This window comes from Mus musculus, chromosome 11 (genome assembly GCF_000001635.26).
Source record: "Mus musculus strain C57BL/6J chromosome 11, GRCm38.p6 C57BL/6J".
NCBI classification, from domain to species: domain Eukaryota; kingdom Metazoa; phylum Chordata; class Mammalia; order Rodentia; family Muridae; genus Mus; species Mus musculus.
The window spans coordinates 73,424,423-73,448,996 of NC_000077.6; the positions used below are offsets into that span (position 1 = coordinate 73,424,423).

General features: G+C 40.9%; 1 protein-coding gene and 1 pseudogene across 1 annotated transcript; both read right to left on the reverse strand.

Annotated features, from left to right (window-relative positions):
* Positions 1–614: 614 nt before the first annotated feature.
* Olfr378 (olfactory receptor 378) lies at positions 615–4,055 on the reverse strand. The gene is made up of 2 exons (NM_147024.2): positions 3,937–4,055; positions 615–1,575 (listed from the first exon to the last, which is right to left on the reverse strand). The coding sequence occupies exon 2, from the start codon at positions 1,557–1,559 to the stop codon at positions 615–617; it is 945 nt and encodes a 314-aa protein (NP_667235.1). The 5' UTR covers positions 1,560–1,575; positions 3,937–4,055.
* Positions 8,869–9,802, reverse strand: Olfr379-ps1 (olfactory receptor 379, pseudogene 1; annotated as a pseudogene).

Genomic DNA, 24,574 nt, shown 5'->3' on the forward strand with positions numbered 1-24,574 from the left:
AAATTAGAGGGCTTGATGAATACTCTCTCTTTATCTTTTTCATCCTTTTAAAAATATTTATTTTTGAGAATTTTATAAGCTTCTAGACACTAGTGGGAATAGTCAACAAAAATCTCTGCTAGAAAAATACCATAGACAACACAATAAACACACAGTCTAGGGAATTAAGTGATGCAATTGTTTAATGACAAATTGTAGAAATAACATGTATAAGATTGAAAAAGGGCTAAAGTTGAGATACTTGGATATTATTAAGTATTGATCTGAGCTTATAGAGTACAGATCTGAGATTATAGAGTACAGTCAAAGCTGGCATCTGTACAAAATGATAAAATGGAGTAAATTAAGATATAGAACCATGGTGATTAGAGATATGACTTGAATTCTACACTACTGTTTCCAGGATCACCTGGACAAGACAAAGTGCACATATTCAGGTCCCCCAAATTCAGGTCCTTCCAAAATTCAACTGATCATATAAACTAACTACTGTATTAAAATGTTATATTGTGGGACCTTTAAACAGAGGCATCCATGGTGAGGAAAATTTTGTAGCAACATCACAATATTAATATTTTCTAGAAGAAATTATATGAAAATCTGAAGTATTACCATCATAGGAAGAAGGGAATTTGTCTTTTGCACATTATCTTTTCTAGTGCATCTTTTATGTCTCTATTACTCAGGCTGTAGATGAAGGGGTTCAGCATGGGAGTCACCATCGTGTACATTAAAGACATGATGGTCTCCTTCACATAAGTGTTATTAGCTGAAGGACATAAGTAGAGACCAATGACTGTCCCATAGAACAGTGACACCACAGACAGGTGAGACCCACAGGTAGAAAAGGCTTTACGGATGCCTTGAAAAGAAGGGAACTTGAAGATGGAGGAAACAATTCTTGCATAAGATACAATGATGAGAAGGAAAGGGAGTACAACTATAGGACCCCCTAAAATAAATATTGCTAATTCATTATCATGGGTGTCAGAACAAGCCACTTTAAGCAGAGTAGACATATCACAAAAGTAGTGGGGGATCACATTGTCTTCACAGAATGACAATCTGGCCATGAGCAAGGTGTGCAGCATGGCATGGAAGGTGGTCAGCACCCAGGACAGCAGCACCAGACTCACACAGAGCCTGGGGCTCATGATGCTCATGTAATGAAGGGGGAAGCAGATGGCCACATAGCGGTCATAGGCCATGGCAACAAGGAGGAAGTTTCCAAGGTCTCCAAAATACAGAAAGAAGTATATTTGTGCCAGGCAACCTGCATAAGGAATAGATGGAACTTTGCTTTGCATGTTCTGCAACAACTTGGGCATTGTGACAGAGGAAAAGCAGAGGTCAGCAAAGGATAAATTACTGAGAAACAAGTACATGGGTGTGTGGAGATGGGAGTCCAGAAGAATGAGGATGATGATGATGAGGTTCCCCAGGACAGTGGTGAGATACATGGACAGGAGCAGGGCATAGTACAGTTGCTGGTGCTCTGGGGGAATAGGCAGACCCAGGAGAAGGAACTGGGAGATGACAGTTTGGTTTCTTCTAGTCATTTGTTTACACAAATGCCTTTTCAGAAAAAATAGCAGCAGTTAACATTCCCAATGAAGGTTAATGCATTTCAAATTCATCAAACATTGAGAAGATGTAACAAATTTACATGCTTTACAAAAATATCATCACAATTAATATGTCATTCAGATCAACATGTCTTTATCAATAACCATTAAGGACTTATTAAATTCCCTTTAGCATAGTTCACTAGACAGTTATTTCTTAAGCATTTCTTCTATTTAGTCTTGGCATGTAACTGATTTGTTTTTCTTGGATTTACCTGTTAGTCATCCTATATGAATTGAATTGCCTTCTACCTATCCATCTAGCTAATATATATTTTTATATATAGTAGAATATACATACTTATTTAAGCTTTGCAGAATTCAAACTTACTCTACTTGATCACCCTAAAACTTGACACTATGTGATTAAGTTTAGAGAGGTAATTTTGTATTTATTAAACACTGAGGGTATAAGTATATGGTTGTTTTTAGTAATTATTATAACTAAAAGCACATAAAAAGAATATCATTGATATTGATATAGAAAAATCAATGTGGTAATAATTTTATAAATTATTGAAACTATGAGAACAGCGCAAGGTATGGGCATAAATTCAAAATTTATCTTGAGTTCTCCCTCATCCATTAAGGGAAGGATATTTTTTAAGACCCTGATAAGAAGTTTTGACAATTGCCAGTAAAGTCTTCATGATGTAGGAAGGTTATTTTCTATGTTGTCAATGTTGAAGTCAATAGACTTAGAAAATCACTCTTTATAACTTGACAATTCCTATGAAACAAGTTAAAGGATATATAAGAGAATGTGGAGTCTTCCAAAGAAAATTTCTGTGTCTAGACTCAAGACTTTAGCCTCTACTCTTCCTAGAGACTCTTGAGGCTGACTCTGCAGGTATTAGACCCTCAGCTGCTAACATTGTGTAGGCCGTGTCCTTTAAATAAATTGCCCTTTCTGTTGTTTTTCTGTTTTCTTCTAGACAGTCTTGCCTAATGAATCCTAGCATGTTTTAAGATGACAAAGAAATCAGAAAAGGGGCATTAAGAAACATATGAGGCTAGGTATGTAGTCCAATTGTATAGTGTTTGGCCAGCATGCCCAATGTTCAATGAAACCACACAACTACCTCAGGATGAAGAGATCTTCACTCTGTTGATGAATATTTAATGCAACTTCATTCAGTGATGCATACTTCAGAATCATGTTTCAATATCATGGAGGGATGAGACAATGTAGGGAAAACCATAACCCAGTTTCCTAAATTCTGCCTCTCCTGTGAATGATAAGATGGGTGTGGTACATTTCTAGCCTCTTGACACACATTTTTTTCTCCCCTACCTTCTATTTTTGTCCCAGTTCTAGAGAATAAGCATTTTCCTGAGGTCTCTATTTCTGTCTTGATTTCTTGATTTAAAATTATTTTTTTAACAAGGATGGATTCATGGCTTAACATTAAGATCAATTGTTGGTCTGGAGGACTTGATTGGGTTCCCAGCATCTATGTCATGTGGCTCACAATCTCCCATCCCTATCTTATTTGGGGATCTGATGTCTTCTTCTGTTGTCTATGGACATCTTTGTGCACACTTGTACATATCTACACACAGACACATGCACATCAATAAAAATGAATCTTTAGACATTAAAAAAAAGAACGGTGTGGTAGCATGTATCTGTAATTCCAGTGCTCCCATGGAAGATGAAAGGTGAAGATAAGAGAATCCTTGGAAGACTGGAGGCCAGGTAGCAAACAATAAGACCTTATGTATTGTGAAAAATACATGAGTTTTGATATCCTCTGACCTCTACATAGAGAGATACAGAGGCAGAGACATAGAGAGATACAGATAGAGACAGAAGGACAGAGAGACAGAGAAACAAAGAGTGAGAGACAGAAGGAGACAGAAAGGACTTAAAAGCAGAAGGACTACATAGCTCATTCTTGTGTAACAGTGCAGACCTCTGTCCCAGAACTTGGAAGGCTGAGGCTGGAGATCCCTATGAGTTTGAGACCAACCTGGGACACAGTGAATCTCTCCCCACAGAAATCCAAATTAAATTACATATTTCAACTCAATTTCCTAGACCTGTTACTAGCTTGAAATGATATGGCTTAGGAGAATAATTGAAGAAAGAGTAATTGTATGGAACCACAAAGATACTAAAATGTTTATTAATATTTATCACAAAATAAATACTTCAACTATATGACAATAATACAATTCAGAGATATGACAAAGATATATATTATCATACCCAAAAGATTGTCCTGTGAATATGCAACTGGGAAGAAAAAGAAAATACCCTCAAGCTTGAAGGACAGGAAAGAAATAGCTCACTATCCAGATAATTTACCTTGGATGGCCAAGGGTGATTCCTAAATCCTGATAAAAAGATTGTGTTCTTTTTATTCAGTGTGGGCACAGAAAGTTCCAAGGTCTGTGGTCCACTGCAGTGTCTACACCACATTTCACACCTCCCCTGCAATGCATCTCTATAATAAGAGGCTGTGAGTCCCAAAGGAGTCCAGGTGATGAAGTAACTCATTAAAGACAGTAATTATCCAGGACCTCTACAGGGCCATTTCTATCAGTGACCTATAGAGATGACTAATAATAGTCACTGCTCACAGATGAATACACTTAGAGGGTAGTGAAGTGGGAGAGAAACACATGGGTGGATGTTAACTTGTTTGTTTAGTGTAGCTTATTCTTTGTGGGGCTAAGAGGAGTGTTTGAGCAGTTACTAAAGCAAACCGAGACTACATGCTGAACGAAAAAAGATTTCTTAGAAGATTGTTTTATTTCTTTTTATTATATATATATATATATATATATATATATATATATATATAAATTTAAAGTTGCTTTTACTAAAATTAAAATGCAGATATAATCTACCTTAATCTTTGAAATACAGGATGGCATTTTTAAATAACTTTTTTTGATTTTTCGAGACAGGGTTTCTGTGTAGCCCTGACTGTCCTGGAACTCAGAAATCCACCTGCCTCTGCATCCCAGGTGCCAGGATGGCATTTTCTTTCTTTCTTTCTTTTTTCTTATTTCTTTTTTTATTAGGTATTTTCTTCATTTACATTTCCAGTGCTATCCCAAAAGTCCCCCATAGCCTCCCCCCGCACTCCCCTACCCACCCACTCCCACTTCTTGACCCTGGCATTTCCCTGTACTGAGGCATATAAAGTTTGCACGACCAATGGGCCTCTCTTTCCACTGATGGCCGACTAGGCCATCTTCTGATACATATGCAGCTAGAGACATGAGCTCCAGGGCGGGTATTGGTTAGTTCATATTGTTGTTCCACCTATAGGGTTGCAGATCCCTTTAGCTCCTTGGGTACTTTCTCTAGCTCCTCCATTGGGGGCCCTGTGAGCCATCCAATAACTGACTGTGAGCATCCACCTCTGTGTCTGCTAGGCCCTGGCATAGTCTCACAACAGACAGCTATATCAGGTTCCTTTCAGCAAAATCTTGCTAGTGTATGCAATGGTGCCAGCGTTTGGATGCTGATTATGGGATGGATCCCCGGGCGCAGCAGTCTCTAGATGGTCCATCCTTTCATCTCAGCTCCAAACTTTTTCTCTGTAACTCCTTCCATGGGTGCTTTGTTCCCAATTCTAAGAAGGGGCAAAGTGGACACTTTGGTCTTCGTTCTTCTTGAGTTTCATGTGTTTCGCAAATTGTATCTTATATCTTGGGTATTCTAAGTTTCTGGGCTAATATCCACTTATCAGTGAGTACATATCATGTGAGTTCTTTTTTGATTGGGTTACCTCACTCAGGATGATATCCACAAGATCCATCCATTTGACTAAGAATTTCATAAATTTTTTGTTTTTAATAGCTGAGTAGTACTCCATTGTGTAAATGTACCACATTTTCTGTATCCATTCCTCTGTTGAGGGACATCTCTTTTCTTTCCAGCTTCTGGCTATTATAAGTAGGGCTGTTATGAACATAGTGGAGCATGTGTCCTTATTACATGTTGAAGCATCTTCTGGGTATAGCTAGATCCTCAGGTAGTACTGTGTCCAGTTTTCTGAAAACCACCAAACTGATTTCCAGAGTGGTTGTACCAGCTTGCACTCCTACAAACAATGGAGGAGTGTTTCTCTTTCTCCACATCCTCGCAAGCCTCTGCTGTCACCTGTGTTTTTGGTCTTAGCCATTCTGACTGGTGTGAGGTGAAATCTCAGGGTTTTTTTTTGATTTGCATTTCCCTGATGATTAAGGATGTTGAACATATTTTCAGGTGCTTTTCAGACATTCAGTATTCCACAGTTGAGAATTCTTTATTTAGCTCTGTACCCCATTTTTTAGTAAGGTCATTTGGTTTTCTGGAGTCCAGCTTCTTGAGTTCTTTGTATATATTGGATATTACTCCCCTATTGGATTTAGGATTGGTAAATATTTTTCCCCAATCTGTTGGTGGCCTTTTTGTCTTTTTGACAGTGTCTTTTGCCTTATAGAAGCTTTGCAATTTTATGAGGTTAAGAGTGTTTTTTTTTTTCTGTCAGAGTTCCCAGGTAGAGTTTTGACTATCACTTATTTATACTATCATACCATCTGTAAATACTGATACTTTGACTTCATGTTTACCAAATTTATACCATTGAGTTTTTCATTTGTTTTACTCCTCTAGCTAGAACTTCAAGCACTGTTTTGAATAGATATGGAGAAAGTGGAAACCCTCGTCTTTGTCCTGATTTTAGTAGAATTGCTTTGGGTTTCTCTCCATTTAATTTGATGTTGGCTATAGGCTCACTGTAAATTTACCTTATTATATTTAGATATGTCCCTGTGTCACTAATCTATCCAGGGCATATAAAAGACTCTTTGGCATCTGATGAGATTATTCTGTGTTTTTTTTCTTTATGGTGGATTATATTGATTTTTGTATTCTGAACCCTGGATGTCTCAGGAATGAGGTCTACTTGATCATGATGGGTAATGTTTTGATGTGTTTTTAGATTCAGTTTGTGTCTTTTGAGTATTTCTGCATCATTGTTCATAAGGGAAATGGTCTTTAATTCTCTTTCTTTGTTGAATCTTTATGTGGTTTGGACAAAATAGAACCCTAAAGAATGGGAAAAGATTTTCATGAACTCTGCATCTAATAGAGGGAAAATATCCAAAATATAGAAAGAATTCAAGAAATGAATCATCAACAAATAAAATAATCTACTTAAAAATGGGGTACAGATCTGAACAGAGAATTCTCAACAGAGGAATCTCAAATGGTCAAGAAGCACTTCAAGAAATTTTCAACTCCTTAACCATCAGGGAAATGCAAATCAAAACTTTTTTGAGATTCCATCTTATACCTGTCAGAATGGCTAAGATCTATAATGTCAGTGGCAGTTCTGACAAGGATGTGGAGTAAGAGGAGTATTGTTCCATTGCTGGTGGGGCTGCAAAGTTAAATAGCAATCATGGAAATCAGTATAGTGGTTCCTCAGAAAATTTGGAACTGATTTACTTCAAGGCCCAGTTATAAGACTCCTGGGCATATATCCCAAAGACTCTACATTGTCCCACAAGGACACTTAATAACTATATTTACAGCAGCTTTATTCATAATGTCCAGAAACTGGAAGCAACCTAGATGTGCCTCAACCAAAGAACAGATAAAGAGAATGTGATACATTTATCCAATGGAGTATTTCTCAGCTGTTAAAATATGACATCATGAAATTTGTAGGTAAATGGCTGTATCTAGAAAAAAAATCATCACACAGACCCAGAAAGACAAACATGGTACGTACTCCCATATAAGTGGATATTAGTTGTGAGGTAAAGGATAACCATACTACAATACACAGGCTAAGTAAGGAGGAGGGACTTAGGGGGAACACCTATAAAGGGAAAATAGAACAGATTTTGCAGATGGATTGTTGGTGGATGGAGAGGAAAACATGAGGGGTCAGGTGGGTGAGGGAGGGATGTTGGAAGAGAGTAAACGGGAAGACAACTGGAATACTGGGCTATTTAGGGAATGATGTTGAAACCTACTGCAATGGAAACTTCCTGGAACCTATGAGGTGACCCTAGTGAGGAGTCCTAGTAATAGAGGCTACTAACTTAAAGTGGCCATCTTCTGTAACCAGGCAAGGCTTCTAGTGGTGGGATTGAGACACCAACCAAGTCACAAAATCCACACAAGTCCTGCCTACAAGATATGCTGAGGCAATGGTGATTCAGAGTTTGTGGGTGTGGTAAACCAATGGCTGATTTAGCATTAGCCCTAGCAACTGAGAGGAAACCTATGCTGGACACTGGACACTCCTGGACACTCCCTGCATGGCCAGGAGCTAGAAGCTGGATAACTCAGAGGCCTATGTTAGAAGCAAATACAACTGACAGAAAAAAAGTCAATGAAATTATTCCTAATGGTAGTCTGCTATACTGATTGATCAGTGCCTAGCCCAATCACCATCAGAAAGGTTTTCCCTGGCAGCTGATGGGAGCAGATGTAGATATGGTGGAGCTCAGAAAACACTTTGGAACAGGGGGAGGAAAGATTGTAGGAGCCCGAAGGATAGAAGATATGAGGAGGACACAGCACCCAGAAACAACAAAGCAAGTCTACAGGGGTTCCTAGAGACTGAAGCAGCAATCACAGAGCCTGCATGGGCCTGCACTAGGCCCCCTGCACACATATGGTGCTTGTTTAGCTTGTGGATTCTACAGAGCTTCTAACAGTGGAAATGGGGGTATCTTTGACTCATGTGCCTTCCCTTGGGACCCTTTTCTTCCTCCTGAGTTGCCTCATCCAGCCTTGATATGTGGGATTGTGTCTAGTTTTATTGCACCTTATTATGCTGTGTTTGGTTTGTTTCCATGAAGGGAAACAGAGGATCGGTGGATCTGTGAGAGAGGGGAGGTTGGGAGGAGGCTGGAAGAATGCATTTGGGATATATTATATGAGAGAAGAATAAATAAAAAGAAAAGAGAAAGTAAAGAAAAATTTACTGACCATCAACATAGTATTATGCTATATAATTTATTCATATTTAAAAAGTATACTACAGTCAATACAAAAATTTGTCTAACAATCCAAACTATTGCTATAAGAATGTAAGGAATGGAGATCTGATAAAACAGTGGCTGTTACCTAATGGTTTTCTAGAATCACATGTGCAAAACTCCTGTTTGAAAATAGCAGTAGTATGTAGTAAGTTCTTAAGTTTGGGTCTTATTGCAGAGGTACATTTTATAATAATAGTATCAATATATTTACTGGTTAAATTTAAAAATCCCAGGGGAATTATTACAAAGAGATTTTCTTCTTGAAAAGGACTCTTATCAGGGCCTCTTTCATGTTTCTGTTCCTCAGTCTGTAGATGAAGGGGTTCAACATAGGAGTCACCACTGTGCACATCATGGCCATGACAATCTCCTTCACAGTAGAGTTATTAGCTGATGGACATAAGTAGAGACCAAAAATTGTTCCATAGAACAGTGAGACCACAGATAGGTGGGATCCACAGGTGGAGAAAATCTTTTGTATAACCCTAGCAGAAGAAATATTTAGAATGGAGGAGACAATTTGTACATAAGACACAACAATAAGTAAGAATGGGATGACCATAGTGAGTCCTCCTAAGACTAATATCATTAATTCATTAATATGAATGTCAGAACAGGTCAACTTGAGCAGGGCAGGTATGTCACAGAAAAAGTGGCGGATCACATTGTCTTCACAGAATGACAATCTAGCTAAGAGTAGAGAGTGCAACATGGAATACAGCAAGTTAAATACCCAGGACATCAGCACCAGATATACACAGAGCTTGAGACTCATGATGCTGGTGTAATGCAGAGGGAAGCAGATGGCTACATAGCGATCATAGGCCATGACCAAAAGAAGAAAGCTCTCCAGGTCTCCAAAAACTAACAAAAAGTACATTTGTGTCAGACAACCTACATAGGTGATGGATGTGTCCTGGCTTTGCATGTTCTGCAGCAACTTGGGCATTGTGACAGAGGAAAAACAGAGATCAGAGAAGGACAAGTTGCTGAGAAACAAGTACATGGGTGTGTGGAGATGGGAGTCCAGTATTATGAGGTTGATGATGATGAGGTTCCCCAGGACGGTGGTGAGGTACATGGCCAGGAACAGGGCATAGAACAGGTGCTGGTGCTCTGGGGGGGATGGGCAGGCCCAGGAGAAGGAACTGGGAGAAGACAGTTTTATTGTTCATCTTCGTCTCCAGTATTCTAATGAGTGAATATCATTGTCCTTTTAAGTTCAAAGTAAAAACGAACATTTATCTATGACATATGTTCTACAACAATGGATCTTCCAGTCATCATAGCAATTATATTTTCCTCCATTAATTATTCATTAATTTTAGATCCAGATAGCTGCCCCCCTCTGGATACCCACCTTTACAGTCCCTTCTACTCTCCCCCATTTCCCATCCCCATCTCATCTGAGAGAGTGAAGCCCCTCCTCTCCTCCTAGTTATTGCCCAACCTGGCACTTGAAGTCTCTGCAGAACTGTCCACATCCCTTTCCATGGAGGCTAGACAAGGCAGCTCAGTTAGGGAAATTTGATCCACAGAAAGCCAACAGCTTTAGGAAGAGCCCCTCCTCCATTTGTTGGTGGAACCACATAAAGACTAAGCTGTATATCTGCTATCTATGTGCAGTGTGGTGGGGGGCTAGGTTCAGTCAGGGTATGGTTTTTGGTTGGTGGCTCAGCCTCTGAGAGTCCCCAAGGGTCCAGGTTAGTTGACTGTTGGTCTTCTTGTGGTACTTCTGTACCCTCCAGTGCCCTGGGTCCTTCACCCAACTCTTTCATAAGACTCCCTGAGCTATGCCCAATATTTGGCTGTGGGTCTCTGCATTTGTTTCAGTCAGCTGCTGGGTGGAGCCTTTCTGAGGACAGTTATGCTAGACTCCTGTCTGCAAGCATAACAGAGTATTATCAACAGTGTCAGGTCTTGCGTGTGCCCGACTGGCCAGGAAGAATAACGCTGCAACAGAATCCTTCCGCACATGTTTATTGGGAGAGCTTGATTGCAGAGGCGAAGTGACCCCAAGCCCAGAACTGGTGCTGCTTATATAGGCCTAGGAGAGGCGTTCTCTCTCATCTGATTGGTTAACTTGTCTCTCATCTGATTGGTTAACTTATCTCTCATCTGATTGGTTAACTTGTCTCTCATCTGATTGGTTAACTTTGGTTAATTCTCAAAACTTCATCTTGGCAAAAGAACCTTTACTGCCTATGTATGTGTGGTGGCCAGCAGTAGCCAACTGCCACTCTGCAACTGCCACTCTACAACTGCCACTCTGTAACTGCCACTCTGCAACGGCTTCCCACATCTCCCCCTTTTTGTTTTAATAAAATGAGGCTGGTCTAGGCCTGTGCAATTATGTCCACCCACCGTGGCTCCTGTTTTAGGTCGTTCCTCTAATGTCACAGCCTTTCCCGTCATAGGGTAACCCTATCACCACTGGGCCCCGTTTTTTAGGTTGGTCTGTGCATGAGGAAAGTTGCCCGTCTCTGGATACCACAGTGCTGTGTGACAGTAACTGCTAAACGACCTAGGGCGAACTCTACAAAAGAGGCCAGCCAAAACTGAATTAGTGGGGAAATCATGATCACCCTATCATGTGCAATGAGGAAACTTCAGCGATGTGCAAGGGCTGATCAATGATCTTTGAGTCTCTCTCATCCCAGTGCAATGGATCCATAAATCTGTGGGGTGCAAGAGCAGAGAACTCAGATGCCAATTAATTCTTGAGCATAGATAACCAACCTTCAGGGGAGGTGCCGTTTTCAATAGCTAAAAGTGCCTGAGTTATAATCACCTTGTCACGTTTTTGTTAGGTTCTGAATTTGCATACCAACCAGAGCATGAACACCAGTCCACAGCATATGGCAGCACCAAACAAAATCACTCCCACCCATTCTTTAAAGTAAGAAAATGCAGAGGTAAGCCAAGAGGTAAATTCTCCAAGGGTCACTGGTTCCACTCTGGTTCCATTAAGGTTCAGGATCTGTATCTGCAGCTTCCTTTGCAACCTTTCCAGCTCCCGCGACCAGTTCCCCTCAGATAATTCGATAGGTCTGTACTTTTAATAAAAGAATCATTAATATACTTAACGGGAGTAGTGCACACATGCGGAGTGAATACCACACAACTCATTTGTATGACATCCATCATCTGTTCCATGTTATGTTGTAAAATATCCATTCTCTGATTCACTAACATTAACCCTGAGGTGATATGAGAATCTGCCCTTTGCAGGGTAAGCAATGCCTCAGACTTTTTTTTTTCTATCTGACTTATAGTGTCAGCAGTATTAATTTGATCTGCCCAATTAGAGATAATCTTTTTCTTTAAAAAAATATACAGGGTGTGAAAGGTTTATCCACGTTATGCACAAAGCAGTGTATAATTTAAATGGAAACTAGTACTCTTATACACCCGTGGCTCTTGAGGAGTTTGTCGTGCATAAGGCATTTCCAAAAAACATTCCTTTGCAAAAAACAAAGGCTAGGTAGAAGAATTGGAATGTACAGGTAAAGGTACTGGCCATGATCTTACTATGGCCCACAAAGGTATACTTATCCCAGTCTCAATCATCAGGAGCAGGATCATCTTGGGATTCATCTTGATCTTTCACGGTCCTTGTCAGTTGCGTCGGAACCCAAAGTGGATTTTCTTCACCCTGCGGAAAAACACAAATAGCTCCCCGGGATCTAACTAATATAGGATCCGGGCCATACCATTTATTATCAAGGACATTTTTCCATTTGACCATTTCATTGGGCGGTTGAGGTATTGTCTGTGTCTTTCGGCTGGTGATCTTCCAGCATCATCCAATTTTAAAAAATTAAGAGTAAATATTGTAAGGGATAGTGCCATCTTTGGCGTCATAGCCTCTATCCCCCCTTTTTGTTTTTGCAAATATTGTTTCAAAGTACGATGGACTCTCTCAATGATGCCTTGGCCCTGTGGATTATAGGGCAACCCAGTAATATGTTTCACTTGCATTTGTTTGCAAAATTGGCTAAATTTAGAAGTATACGCAGGACCATTATCTGTCTTTAGCACTAAGGGCTTGCCCCATGCAGCCCAAGCCTCCAAGCAGTGAGATATGACATGAACTGCTTCCCGCCTGTATTGGCTAGTTTTGTGTCAACTTGACACAGCTGGAGTTATCACAGAGAAAGGAGCTTCAGTTGAGGAAATGCCTCCATGAGATCCAACTGTAAGGCATTTTCTCAATTAGTGATCAAGGGGGAAAGGCCCCTTGTGGGTGGGACCATCTCTGGGCTGGTTGTCTTGGGTTCTATAAGAAAGCAGGCTGAGCAAGCCAGGTGAGGCAAGCCAGTAAAGAACATCCCTCCATGGCCTCTGCATCAGCTCCTGCTCCCTGACCTGCTTGAGTTCCAATCCTGACTTCCTTTGGTGATGAACAGCAGCATGGAAGTGTAAGCCAAATAAACCCTTTCCTCCCCAACTTGCTTCTTGGTCATGATGTTTGTGCAGGAATAGAAACCCTGACTAAGACAAATTGGTACCAGGAGTGGGGTATTCCTGTGACAACCTGACCATGTTCTGGGGAGGACTGTGGAAGGACTTTGGAACTTTGGGCTTGAAGATCCATCCGTTGTTAAGAGCTCTGTCGGATGTTGTGTAGGAGCTTGGAAGATAATGTTGAGAACACTGCAGAAGATGGAGGTCTGGTTTGTGAAATTTCAGAGGGAAAATTAAAGACTCTTTTCAGGGCCATTGCTGTTTTGATTGTGAAGATTCTGTAGTTCTGGTTAGCTGGGGCTGAAGAATCAGCTGTGATTAACAAGATACCAGAACTACCAAAGCAAAAACTTTGCATTACTGGGAGGGACTATTGATACTGGTTAGCTGGAGCTAAGAAATTGGCGGTGATTAAGAAGAGACCAGTATCATTGAGGTGACATCTTCTGGGAAGTGTTTTCTGAGAGCACAAAGGGGCTGTGTTCCAGAGATGGCCAAGGTTGTACTCCTGCTGCAGCAGGACTTGGTAATGTGTAAGGGTCACCCAGGTGGTACTGGTTTTGAAGGCATGAAGGGGTCACGCAGAGCAGCTGAGGCTCAGCACTGTGAGAGGCCATGGAAGGCCATTGGTGAAGGTGCAGCCTCAGTTGCAATTGAAGGCCCAGGACTGAAGGGGTCATGCAGTGTTTTGGAGATGCCAGTACCATGCGATGACCACCAAGAGCAGCAGCAGCAGTGGAGTACAGGCATCTGGAGCCTAGAGGATGACACGTGTGCTACAAAGGGCATGGCTGGAGAAGTGACCCAAGCCCTTGGAGGAGCCCAGAAGATCGTGAGTTGGATCCCAGACATTGGACGGTTGGAGATTGATTTTTGCTTTTGATTGTGACTGTGCCCTGATATTTTCCCTCTTGAAGGAAGAAACTGTTTTAGTGGTGCCCACAGTTAAGACACTTTTAATTTAAAAAGACTTTGGATTTTTAAAAGAGATGGATATTTTAAAGAGATTGAAATTTTAAGAATATGTAAACACTGTGGGACATTTAAAGTTATTTAGATCTTGGGGATGAATAAGATTGTAAGGGTTGAGGCTTACTAGTGATGTGTTTGTGTGTCAAGTTGACAAGGGGTCAGTTGTATTGGCTAGTTTTGTGTCAACTTGACACAGCTGGAGTTATCACAGAGAAAGGAGCTTCAGTTGAGGAAATGCCTCCATGAGATCCAACTGTAAGGCATTTTCTCAATTAGTGATCAAGGGGGAAAGGCCCCTTGTGGGTGGGACCATCTCTGGGCTGGTTGTCTTGGGTTCTATAAGAAAGCAGGCTGAGCAAGCCAGGTGAGGCAAGCCAGTAAAGAACATCCCTCCATGGCCTCTGCATCAGCTCCTGCTCCCTGACCTGCTTGAGTTCCAATCCTGACTTCCTTTGGTGATGAACAGCAGCATGGAAGTGTAAGCCAAATAAACCCTTTCCTCCCCAACTTGCTTCTTGGTCATGATGTTTGTGCAGGAATAGAAACCCTGACTAAGACACCGCCTGTCAATGGAGAGGCATGTAGGACACCAGAACTGGTATCAATGGACACATGTACATATTGTAATTTCCCAAAAGCTGGGATATGCGTGACGTCCATTTGCCAAACATCTAGGGGTCTCAATCCACGAGGATTAATGCCCACAGAAGGTGCATTAATAAATTCTACACATCTACCACACTGTAGGACAATATCTCGAGCTTCTGTTCATGTGAGCTTAAAATTTTGTTGTAATGTAGAAGCAGGGACATGATAAAGTTGATGAAAATTCTTAGCACTGTCTATAGAGCTTTGTGATAGGAAAACCATATCTCTGGTGGCTGAATCAGCAATTGCATTTCCCTTAACCATAGGTCCAGGTAATGATGTATGTGCTCTAATATGTTGAATATAAAAGGGGTGCTCACGCATCAAAATACAATCTTGTATTTTCATCAAAATTTCAGATACTGGACTAGACTGCTTAAAATTTCCGGCAGTCTCTAATGCTAGTACAGCATTAACCACATAAACAGAATCAGAGATAATATTTATGGGCATAAGAAATCTTTTAAAGACTTCTAAAACCACCAAACATTCTACTAATTGAGGGGCTCCTGGAGTAAATTGCAACCTTACAGCCTTTTCATTTATCACATAACTTCCAATTCCTGTTTTGGAACCATCGGTATAAATATCAACGGCTCCCTTTATAGGAGTATTAGCCGTTACCTTTGGAAATATAACTGGATGCAATAGCATAAAATGTAATAAAGGATGTTTAGGATAATGATTATCAATTAAACCAGAATAACTGCATCTAGAATGGCCCGTTCATCTATAGTCGCATGTAACATTTGCATTTGTGCAGCAGTATAGGGAACAATTATGCTATCAGGCATTTTTCCAAAGTGAGTAATTGAACTTTTTATACCTTTATGGGCCATATTTGCCACCATGGTGGGATAATGCTCTATAGTCTTATTAGGGGATATATGTGGATGTATCCATACTAAAGGACCATCTTGCCATAACACAGCAATTGGCAAATTTATGGTTCTTAATATGCATAGGTACAAAGATTCTTGCTCATTTATATGATCTAACTGTGCTTTTTGGATAGCTCTTTTCACCTTCCTAAGAACATCAGAAGCCTCAGGTGTTAATTGTCTCAATGAGGTAATATGTGATTCTCCTTCTAAAATTTGAAATAAAGGTTTTAATTCCGAAGTAGGGATCCTTAAATAAGGTCTAATCCAATTTATATCTCCTAATAATTTTTGAAAATCATTTAATGTCTTTAGATGATCTTTTCTTATACTAATCTTTTGTGGGGTGACACACCATAGAGTAATAGTGGCTCCTAAAAATGACTAACATTAGACTGCTGTACCTTTTCTGGTGCAACAATCAAGCCATTATTTTTTAAAGTTTCATTAAGCAAGCCATAAGTTGCTGTATACTTTCTTCTTCAGGTCCACAAATCACAATATCATCCATATAGTGACAAATTTTTAAGGAGGGGAAACCATCTCTAACTGGTTGCAAAGCTTTTCCTACGTATAACTGACATATGGTAGGGCTATTTGCCATTCCTTGGGGCAATACCCACCATTGATACCTTTTATCAGGCTCCATATGATTAATAGAAGGCAGGGTAAATGCAAATCTAGGTTGATCTTTCTTATTCAATGGAACGGAAAAGAAACAATCTTTAATATCTGCTACTATAATTCTCCAATCCTTAGGTAGAGCCGAGAGTAGGGGGAGTCCTCTTTGTACAGGACCCATAACTTGCATTTGTGCATTAATGGCTCTTAGGTCATGTAACAATCTCCATTTACCTGACTTCTTCTTTACAACAAAAATAGGGGTATTCCAGGGTGATTGTGTGGGTTCCACATGTCCCAGGTCTAATTGTTCTTGTACGAATTCTGTAGCTGCTTTTAACTTCTCAGAGGGTAAAGGCCACTGAGGCACCCACACCGCGTCTTCCGTATGCCACAGAATGGTCAAAGGCTCCTCAGCGGCCCCTAGAAAAAACCCAGCCCTTTCTTATCTGCTTTTTCTGTGGCTTTAACTGGTGAAATTCTGCCTTGTAAATTTTTTCCAAGACCTAGTCCAGGTATATATCCCATTCCTTTCATCATTTCCTTGCTTTTCTGAGAGCAATCATTAGTCAGTATAAAGTTCATGGCTGACAACACATCTCTTCCCCATAAGTTTACAGGTAAAGGGAGTACATAAGGTTGAAAAAGCCCTGTCCTTCCTTCTTTATCTTTCCATTGTAAGGATTTTGCACTTATAGTTGGGGTAGCCTCATATCCTAATCCTTGTAAGCTATGTGACAATTGATTAACAGGCCAAGAAGCAGGCCACCAATTACTGGTTATAATGTTTTTATCTGCTCCTGTATCCATTATACCTTGAAAGGTTTTTCCTTCTATTTGTAATTGTAAAGTGGGACGATTATCCAAATCTAAAGATATGTATGCCACATTAGTTCCTGTAGAACCAAGTCCCTTAGCTCCTCGGGTATCCTGGCTACTAGGGAATATGTTTTGCAAACTAGGAAGAATCAGCAATTGAGCAATGTAATTTCCAGGAGAAATGGCTACGATACCTCGGGGTGCAGAACACATAATCTTAACTTGTCCCTCATAATCTGAGTCTATAACTCCGGGATGTATCATCAATCCTTTCAAAGCAGAAGAGGACCTACCCAACAGTAGGCCCACTGTATCCTTTGGTAAGCGACCTCTAAAATCTGATGAAATAGGTTGCACCCCATTTGAGGTGTAAGAATTACTCTGGAGGTGGCACAGATGTCCAATCCTGCTGAACCCGGAGTGGCTCTCCTTGATCTCTGGGTGACCTCATGGACACTGTGGTCTGAAATGCCCCATACATTTGGGGACCTTGGGGACAGGGGCCCCTCATTCCATTTTTTGGCTGTTGTACTTTAAACTGAGGTATTGGCCTTCCTTTTATATCTCTGACTGATCTACATTCATTTGCCCAATGTCTTCCTTTCCCACATTTTGGGCAAATACCTGGTACTGTCTTTTCAAACCTACTCTTTCTACCCTTTGTACACTGCTTTTGCATATGACCTGTTTGTCCACAATTATAGCATGTTATTTCTTTTGTTTGTGCCATCAAAACTGCGGCAGCCAGCCCTGCATTTGAAAGGGGTCCTCCTATTTCTCTACAGGCTTTCATCCATGCTTGCAGTCCTTTCCCTTTCCATGGCGTGATAGCATTTCTGCATTCTTTGGTACATTGCTCGTAAACTAATTGTTCAATTAATGGCATTGCGGCCTCAGAATCACTAAATATGCATCCTGCCGCTTCCATCATGTGAGCCACAAATTCAGAGAATGGCTCATTATTTCCCTGAATAATTTTTGTCAAGTTACCAGATACCTCTCCTTGATTAGACAATGCTTTCCAGGCTTTCACTGCTGCCTGATTAATTTGATCATAGACCTGCACTGGGTATGCTAATTGATTGTTTGTCCATATACCCTGACCTGTAAGCATTTCAAAGCTCCATGCTGGTTGCCCTGCAGTAGCATTAGCACAGGCCTGACTCAAACACAGATCATGCCATATAGACTTCCAATCTAGATACTGTCCCATCGTAAGACATGCCTTTACCACACTCATCCAATCAAAAGGAGTCATGGCATTGTGAGCCAGTCTATCAATTTGGGACTGAGTAAATGAGGCATTAACTCCATAGGTCCTAACTGACTCTGCTAACTCTTTCACCTGTTTATGCGATATTGGCTCATAATATTGCTGTTGAGAATGATCCTGAAAAACAGGAAAAGCCTGACATATTTTTCGCAGCCCTCTAGGAGTGCAAAAAGTGACCATTGCCAATTGCTTTCTTATCTGCATAAGGTGGAGTAGGTGGGGGAGCACTGAAACTCCTCCCTATTGGACCAGATCTTTCTGCCTCATACTCAGCAGCAGCCTCCTTCAAATCTTTCTCCTCTCCTGCTGATAATTCTGAATCCTCTGAGCTGGACAATTCTAACAACTCAGAGTCCTCGAGAGGAGGGTAAATTGACTTAATTTTCTGCTTTTTATTTTTTTATACTATCTTTTGTATCTTTACATTTTGGGAATTGACAATTAAGGCTATGGCATAAGATCAAGGCAAGAAAGACAGCAAGCAGCACAACCCCAGCAACAATTATCAGATCTATTTCGTAGGAGAGCATGCCTCTCAGAGACTCACATTAATTTCTTTATACTTACCGGTACCACCATTCCCCAGCTGAAGAGTTCTGAATCCATGCCGGATTCTTCTCAGCAGTCTGTTTTACAGGAAGACTTTATTAACCGCTCCTTCCCCGTGATGCAGTTCTGAATCCTCTCTGTAGCAGAGGGGTCTTCGCTCGTTCCTGAAGATGTTTCTTTTCCCGGGTTTTGGCACCACTTCTTGCGAGCGCCCGACTGGCCAGGAAGAATGACGCTGCAACAGGATCCTTCCGCACACGTTTATTGGGAGAGCTTGATTGCAGAGGTGAAGTGACCTCAAGCCCAGAACTCGTGCTGCTTATATAGGCCTAGGAGAGGCGTTCTGTCTCATCTGATTGGTTAACTTGTCTCTCATCTGGTTGGTTAACTTATCTCTCATCTGATTGGTTAACTTTGGTTAATTCTCAAAACTTCATCTTGGCAAACGAACCTTTACTGCCTATGTATGTGTGGTGGCCAGCAGTAGCCAACTGCCACTCTGCAACTGTCACTCTACAACTGCCACTCTGTAACTGCCACTCTGCAACGGCTTCCCACAGTCAGGGATTGGTGCTTACCCTTGGGATGGGTTTCAAGTTGGGCCAGTCACTAGTTGGTCATTTCCGCAGTCTCTGTTCCATCTTTGTCCTTGCATTTCTTTTTTTTTCCATTTTTATTAGGTATTTAGCTCATTTACATTTCCAATGCTATACCAAAAGTCCCCCATACCCACCCACCCCCACTCCCCTACCCACCCACTCCCCCATTTTGGCCCTGGCGTTCCCCTGTACTGGGGCATATAAAGTTTGCGTGTCCAATGGGCCTCTTTTGCCAGTGATGGCCGACTAGGTGGACTTCAGAAAATCAAATAACCCCATTAAAAAATGGGGCTCAGAACTGAACAAAGAATTCTCACCTGAGGAATACCGAATGGCAGAGAAGCACCTGAAAAAATGTTCAACATCCTTAATCATCAGGGAAATGCAAATCAAAACAACCCTGAGATTCCACCTCACACCAGTCAGAATGGCTAAGATCAAAAATTCAGGTGACAGCAGATGCTGGCGTGGATGTGGAGAAAGAGGAACACTCCTCCATTGTTGGTGGGATTGCAGGCTTGTACAACCACTCTGGAAATCAGTCTGGTGATTCCTCAGAAAATTGGACATAGTACTACCGGAGGATCCAGCAATACCTCTCCTGGGCATATATCCAGAAGATGCCCCAACTGGTAAGAAGGACACATGCTCCACTATGTTCATAGCAGCCTTATTTATAATAGCCAGAAGCTGGAAAGAACCCAGATGCCCCTCAACAGAGGAATGGATACAGAAAATGTGGTACATCTACACAATGGAGTACTACTCAGCTATTAAAAAGAATGAATTTATGAAATTCCTAGGCAAATGGATGGACCTGGAGGGCATCATCCTGAGTGAGGTAACACATTCACAAAGGAACTCACACAATATGTACTCACTGATAAGTGGATATTAGCCCCAAACCTACGATACCCAAGATATAAGATACAATTTGCTAAACACATGAAACTCAAGAATAATGAAGACTGAAGTGTGGACACTATGCCCCTCCTTAGAATTGGGAACAAAACACCCATGGAAGGAGTTACAGAGACAAAGTTTGGAGCTGAGATGAAAGGATGGACCATGTAGAGACTGTCCTTGCATTTCTTGTAGAAAGGACAGATTTTGAGTCAAAAGTTTTGTGGGTGGGTTGTTCTTATCCCTCCATTGGGGGTTTGACCTGGATATAGGAGGTGGCCACTTCAGGTTTCATATGCCCACTTTAGGAGCCTAAGCTATAATCACCTCTATAGACTCCTAGAAGCCTTCCTTATCCCAGTTTTCTGGCATGTCATAGAGATGGTCCCTATCCTCCACCCCCACCAGCTGCTGATTTCCATTTATTCTTTTGGCCCTCTTTCCTGTCTCTCTCCACGCTTGATCACCCCCCCCCCAAATTTTCCTCCCCATACTCTCTCCCATCCAGTTTCCTCCCTCCATTTGTCTCCTATGACTATTTTATTCTGCTTCCAAGTGACAGTAATTATAATCTCATAACTCCTAATGCTTGTACTCATTACACTTTTTAATAATTTTTCAACTTTTAAAAGGTTCCAATATCCCATCCCTTTCTAGACAGTTTTATGCCATTTCTACTGAGATACAAAATGAACTAATGCCTTTCTTTTCTGCTACCTGCTCATCCTGGGTAATTGTTGTTTGTTCATTTGTAATTTGCTCTGTTATTTTGTATATTGGTATTCTTGAAGAATTTGCTTAAACTTTACCATCATAGTTTCATAAAAATTTCAGGAAAATATCATATATCCCAGTGCCTAGGTTACCACTTCAAACTCAGATGTGCATGTCACTGTAACATACAGATTTCTGTTCCTCTGTTAACTAACCATCTTACTTCTATTGCGTTTATGACAGGCATCCGAAGCTCAAAAGGCCCAAGTGAAATTCATATCTCCATCTTACCATTTCCAATGCATTCCTCATTCTCTTACCTCTTTAGTCTGTTAGAGCCTAATTAAAAAAATCAGTTTTTTTGTCAGAAATCTGTAAACCCCAAAAAACTGTCCTGATAACTCTGGAAATTCATGTGGATTAATAGCAAGATACCTGCCTATTTTCTTGAGTGTCCCCAGCTCTGCTGAAGATGAGTCATAGCTTCTGCTTCATGATCCTGCTCACCTTCATTTTATTTGCAGACATAGGAACTAGTTGCCTCTGTTCTCATTACCTGTCTCCATCATCCCTACTCAGACACCCCTCTGCTGCTATCCCTGGGCCTTAGGAGTCCTGCATTTGAGTGGAGTCTAGATCCTGAATAACTCATTAAAGAGTAATTACCCATGACCTTACTAGAAACAATTTACCTTAGGGATCTCTAATGAAAACAAACTATAGTCACCAATCTCTCCTTTTTACACTTATGGGAAGGTAGAATTTATACAATAACAACAACAACAAACAAAGCAAGGAAATCACAAAAATAGAGTAAAAAAAAAAGCATATAAGGATGTACACTCATTCCTTGTTTAGGAAACAATCAAGACTTCTGCTTGACTGGCTCCCACTTTATCAGAACAAATCCTAGTTCTTCAAATGTTTCCCTTATTAGTCTCTAACATTATCCATTCTGTGTCCTAAATCACATGAATGGGCGCGCACACACACACAAACACACACACACACACACACACACACACTCACTCACCCTAGACATGTCATTCTGTGATTCTGGACAACACTGTCTAATGAATCTGTCACATTTCTAAAGCTGACAAAACAGAAGAGATGTCAACAGACCTCAACAACTTTTTCTGAAATGATGTAATACATTCTGACTGCTTGCATCGTTGCAGATTGACAGTGTTTGATGTAGCTGAATTCAGATTGACAGTGTTAGTTTAAGCTGAATTCACTTAAACATTGTGGATTAAAATTACAGAAGGGAAACAATGTAGGAAAAAACCAAACATAACTTAAAACTATGTTATCCTTATGTGCTCCAGATCAGCCTCAAATATACAACCTCACATATGCCTTTGTGTTCTGAACACTGTGATGACATGAATGTGCCATGATGCCTAGTTTCGGCTTCTCCTGTAATGAACACTGCTTTTGTGTTTTACATGCATATGTGCAAAGATCAGAATTCAGAAAAATCACCATCAACTACTACCACTGATGGGCCAATGGACTTCATACCTTCTTTGTGTGTTAAGCCTAGTTCTCAAATGAACAGCACATGAAAATCATAAGCGAATTGTTTCTACATCTTTCTGTCACTTTGGATTCTGTAGAAGCACTGAGTTTGGTTGAGTAGCCCTTACTGTACATTGACATGAACACATAAATGATATTAATGTCACCTTGATGGACTGCACTTAGGAGTACTCTCATTCAATATCAGTAAAACAGAGATTTGCGAACTGTACAGATAAAATAGATCATCATAAGTGTTCAGAGTTTATGAAGACCCTACAGGTGAAGGTATAGTGAACAACCTTTCAGCAGTACATCACTGAACCCCACTTCACAGGGCTGCTCCTGTGTTGAGACGGTACGATTCTGAGAGAAAAAAAATAATTTTAAGGAGCCCATCAATATGAAAGGGGTTACAGGATGACCATAAAAAAATACTTGCACAGTGTGGCGCAGTCTTGGAGAGAGAGAAAAGAAGCATGTAATCATACCTCAAAAACTGTCCTGCATCACACTGGAGATTCATGTGGGTTCACAGCAAGACACATGCTTATTTTCCTGAATGTACTTGCTCTGCTGAGGCTAAGTCAAAGGTTCTGGTTGATGATCCTGCTCACCTTCATTTTAATTGCTGACACAGGAATAGCAGCCTCTGTACTCATCACCTATTTGCATCATCCCTGCCCACAACCCTTGCTGCCATCCCTTGCCCTTATGGGTCCTACATCCCAGAGGATTCTAGATCCTGTATAAGGAATTAAAGACAAAATAATTACCTAAGGCCTCTCTAGGACCAATTTACCTTAGTGACCTACAGTGGAGACAAATTATAATCACCAATCCCACCTCCCTATACTTAGAGGTAGACTTAAAAGAACAACAAAGAAAACTAACAAAACTAATAAATAGTAGCACCAAGAGAAAAATAAAAACATGAAAAGATGCATACTCATTGTCTGCTTGGGTAATGAACAGGCCTTCTGCTTGACTGGAGCCCACTTTATTAGGGGTGAGGAGTGAAGAAAGATGACTGAAAACCACCTCAGCTTACCAGCCATTATTCTGATTGTTAATACTTTAATGTGTCTCAATCAAGAAAAAATTACACAAAAAACATCAGTAGTTTTTATATTTTTGGTTTTGAACCTAGCCTTTAACTCCTGAGCCATCTCTGCAGCCCATCCAACAGTAGTTTTTAAGCAGATTGAGACCAGATAAAATCATTTTGCCCTTCTCACTGAGGCACTCACAGTCTCTCTGGTCAGATTCAATTAGCTTTCAGGAAATGGTGACTGGATTCTTGGGGCACTAGACAATGACCTACCCCAGGACAGGTGACTCTCCACCTTCCTTTTACTCCCCTTCATGATTAAACCCCAAAGCACCCCCTCCTCTTCCCCAGTAGTGTGTGTGTGGGGTCATCATTGCATTCTCTGACAGTAGCAAGCTCAGATATAGCATCTGGATACAATGCCCTGTCAAACAGGAAGTTACCCAGGTACTTCCCAAGCCTGGGTCAGTTCAGCTGTGAGAGCTAATGGTGAGAGTAATGATCTTTGAGATATGTCAGGATGAGGTTGTTAACTTTTTTCCTGATATCCAATATGTAGTTTAGGTGACCCATGTACCACCCTTATTCCAAATTAAAGAACACCTGAACCTCCTCTCCTTGACAATGACCACAAGCCCATCCTTTGTATATTTGCCACATTAGGTCACATTTGGTGTTCCCTGGTGCCCTGGCTTGGGGAAATGATCGAATGGACTACATGATTATGATTGTGGATCTTGAGCTCCTGGAAGAGATCCAAATGCTGCACCAACAATTTCACCAGTCTTCACAGAGCCTTCAAAAACTTATCCTAGGCTCTCAATGCCTCAGTGTAAACATCTGGCCATTACTGTGCTACTTGTGCCTCTCCTTGGGCCCCCTCAATTGGGGATAAGGGGCATGAATCCCAGAGGCCTATTACCCAG

Excerpts from the sequence above, each read along its gene's own strand:
- Olfr378 (NM_147024.2), bottom strand. The coding sequence starts at position 1,559 with ATGACTAGAAGAAACCAAACTGTCATCTCCCAGTTCCTTCTCCTGGGT.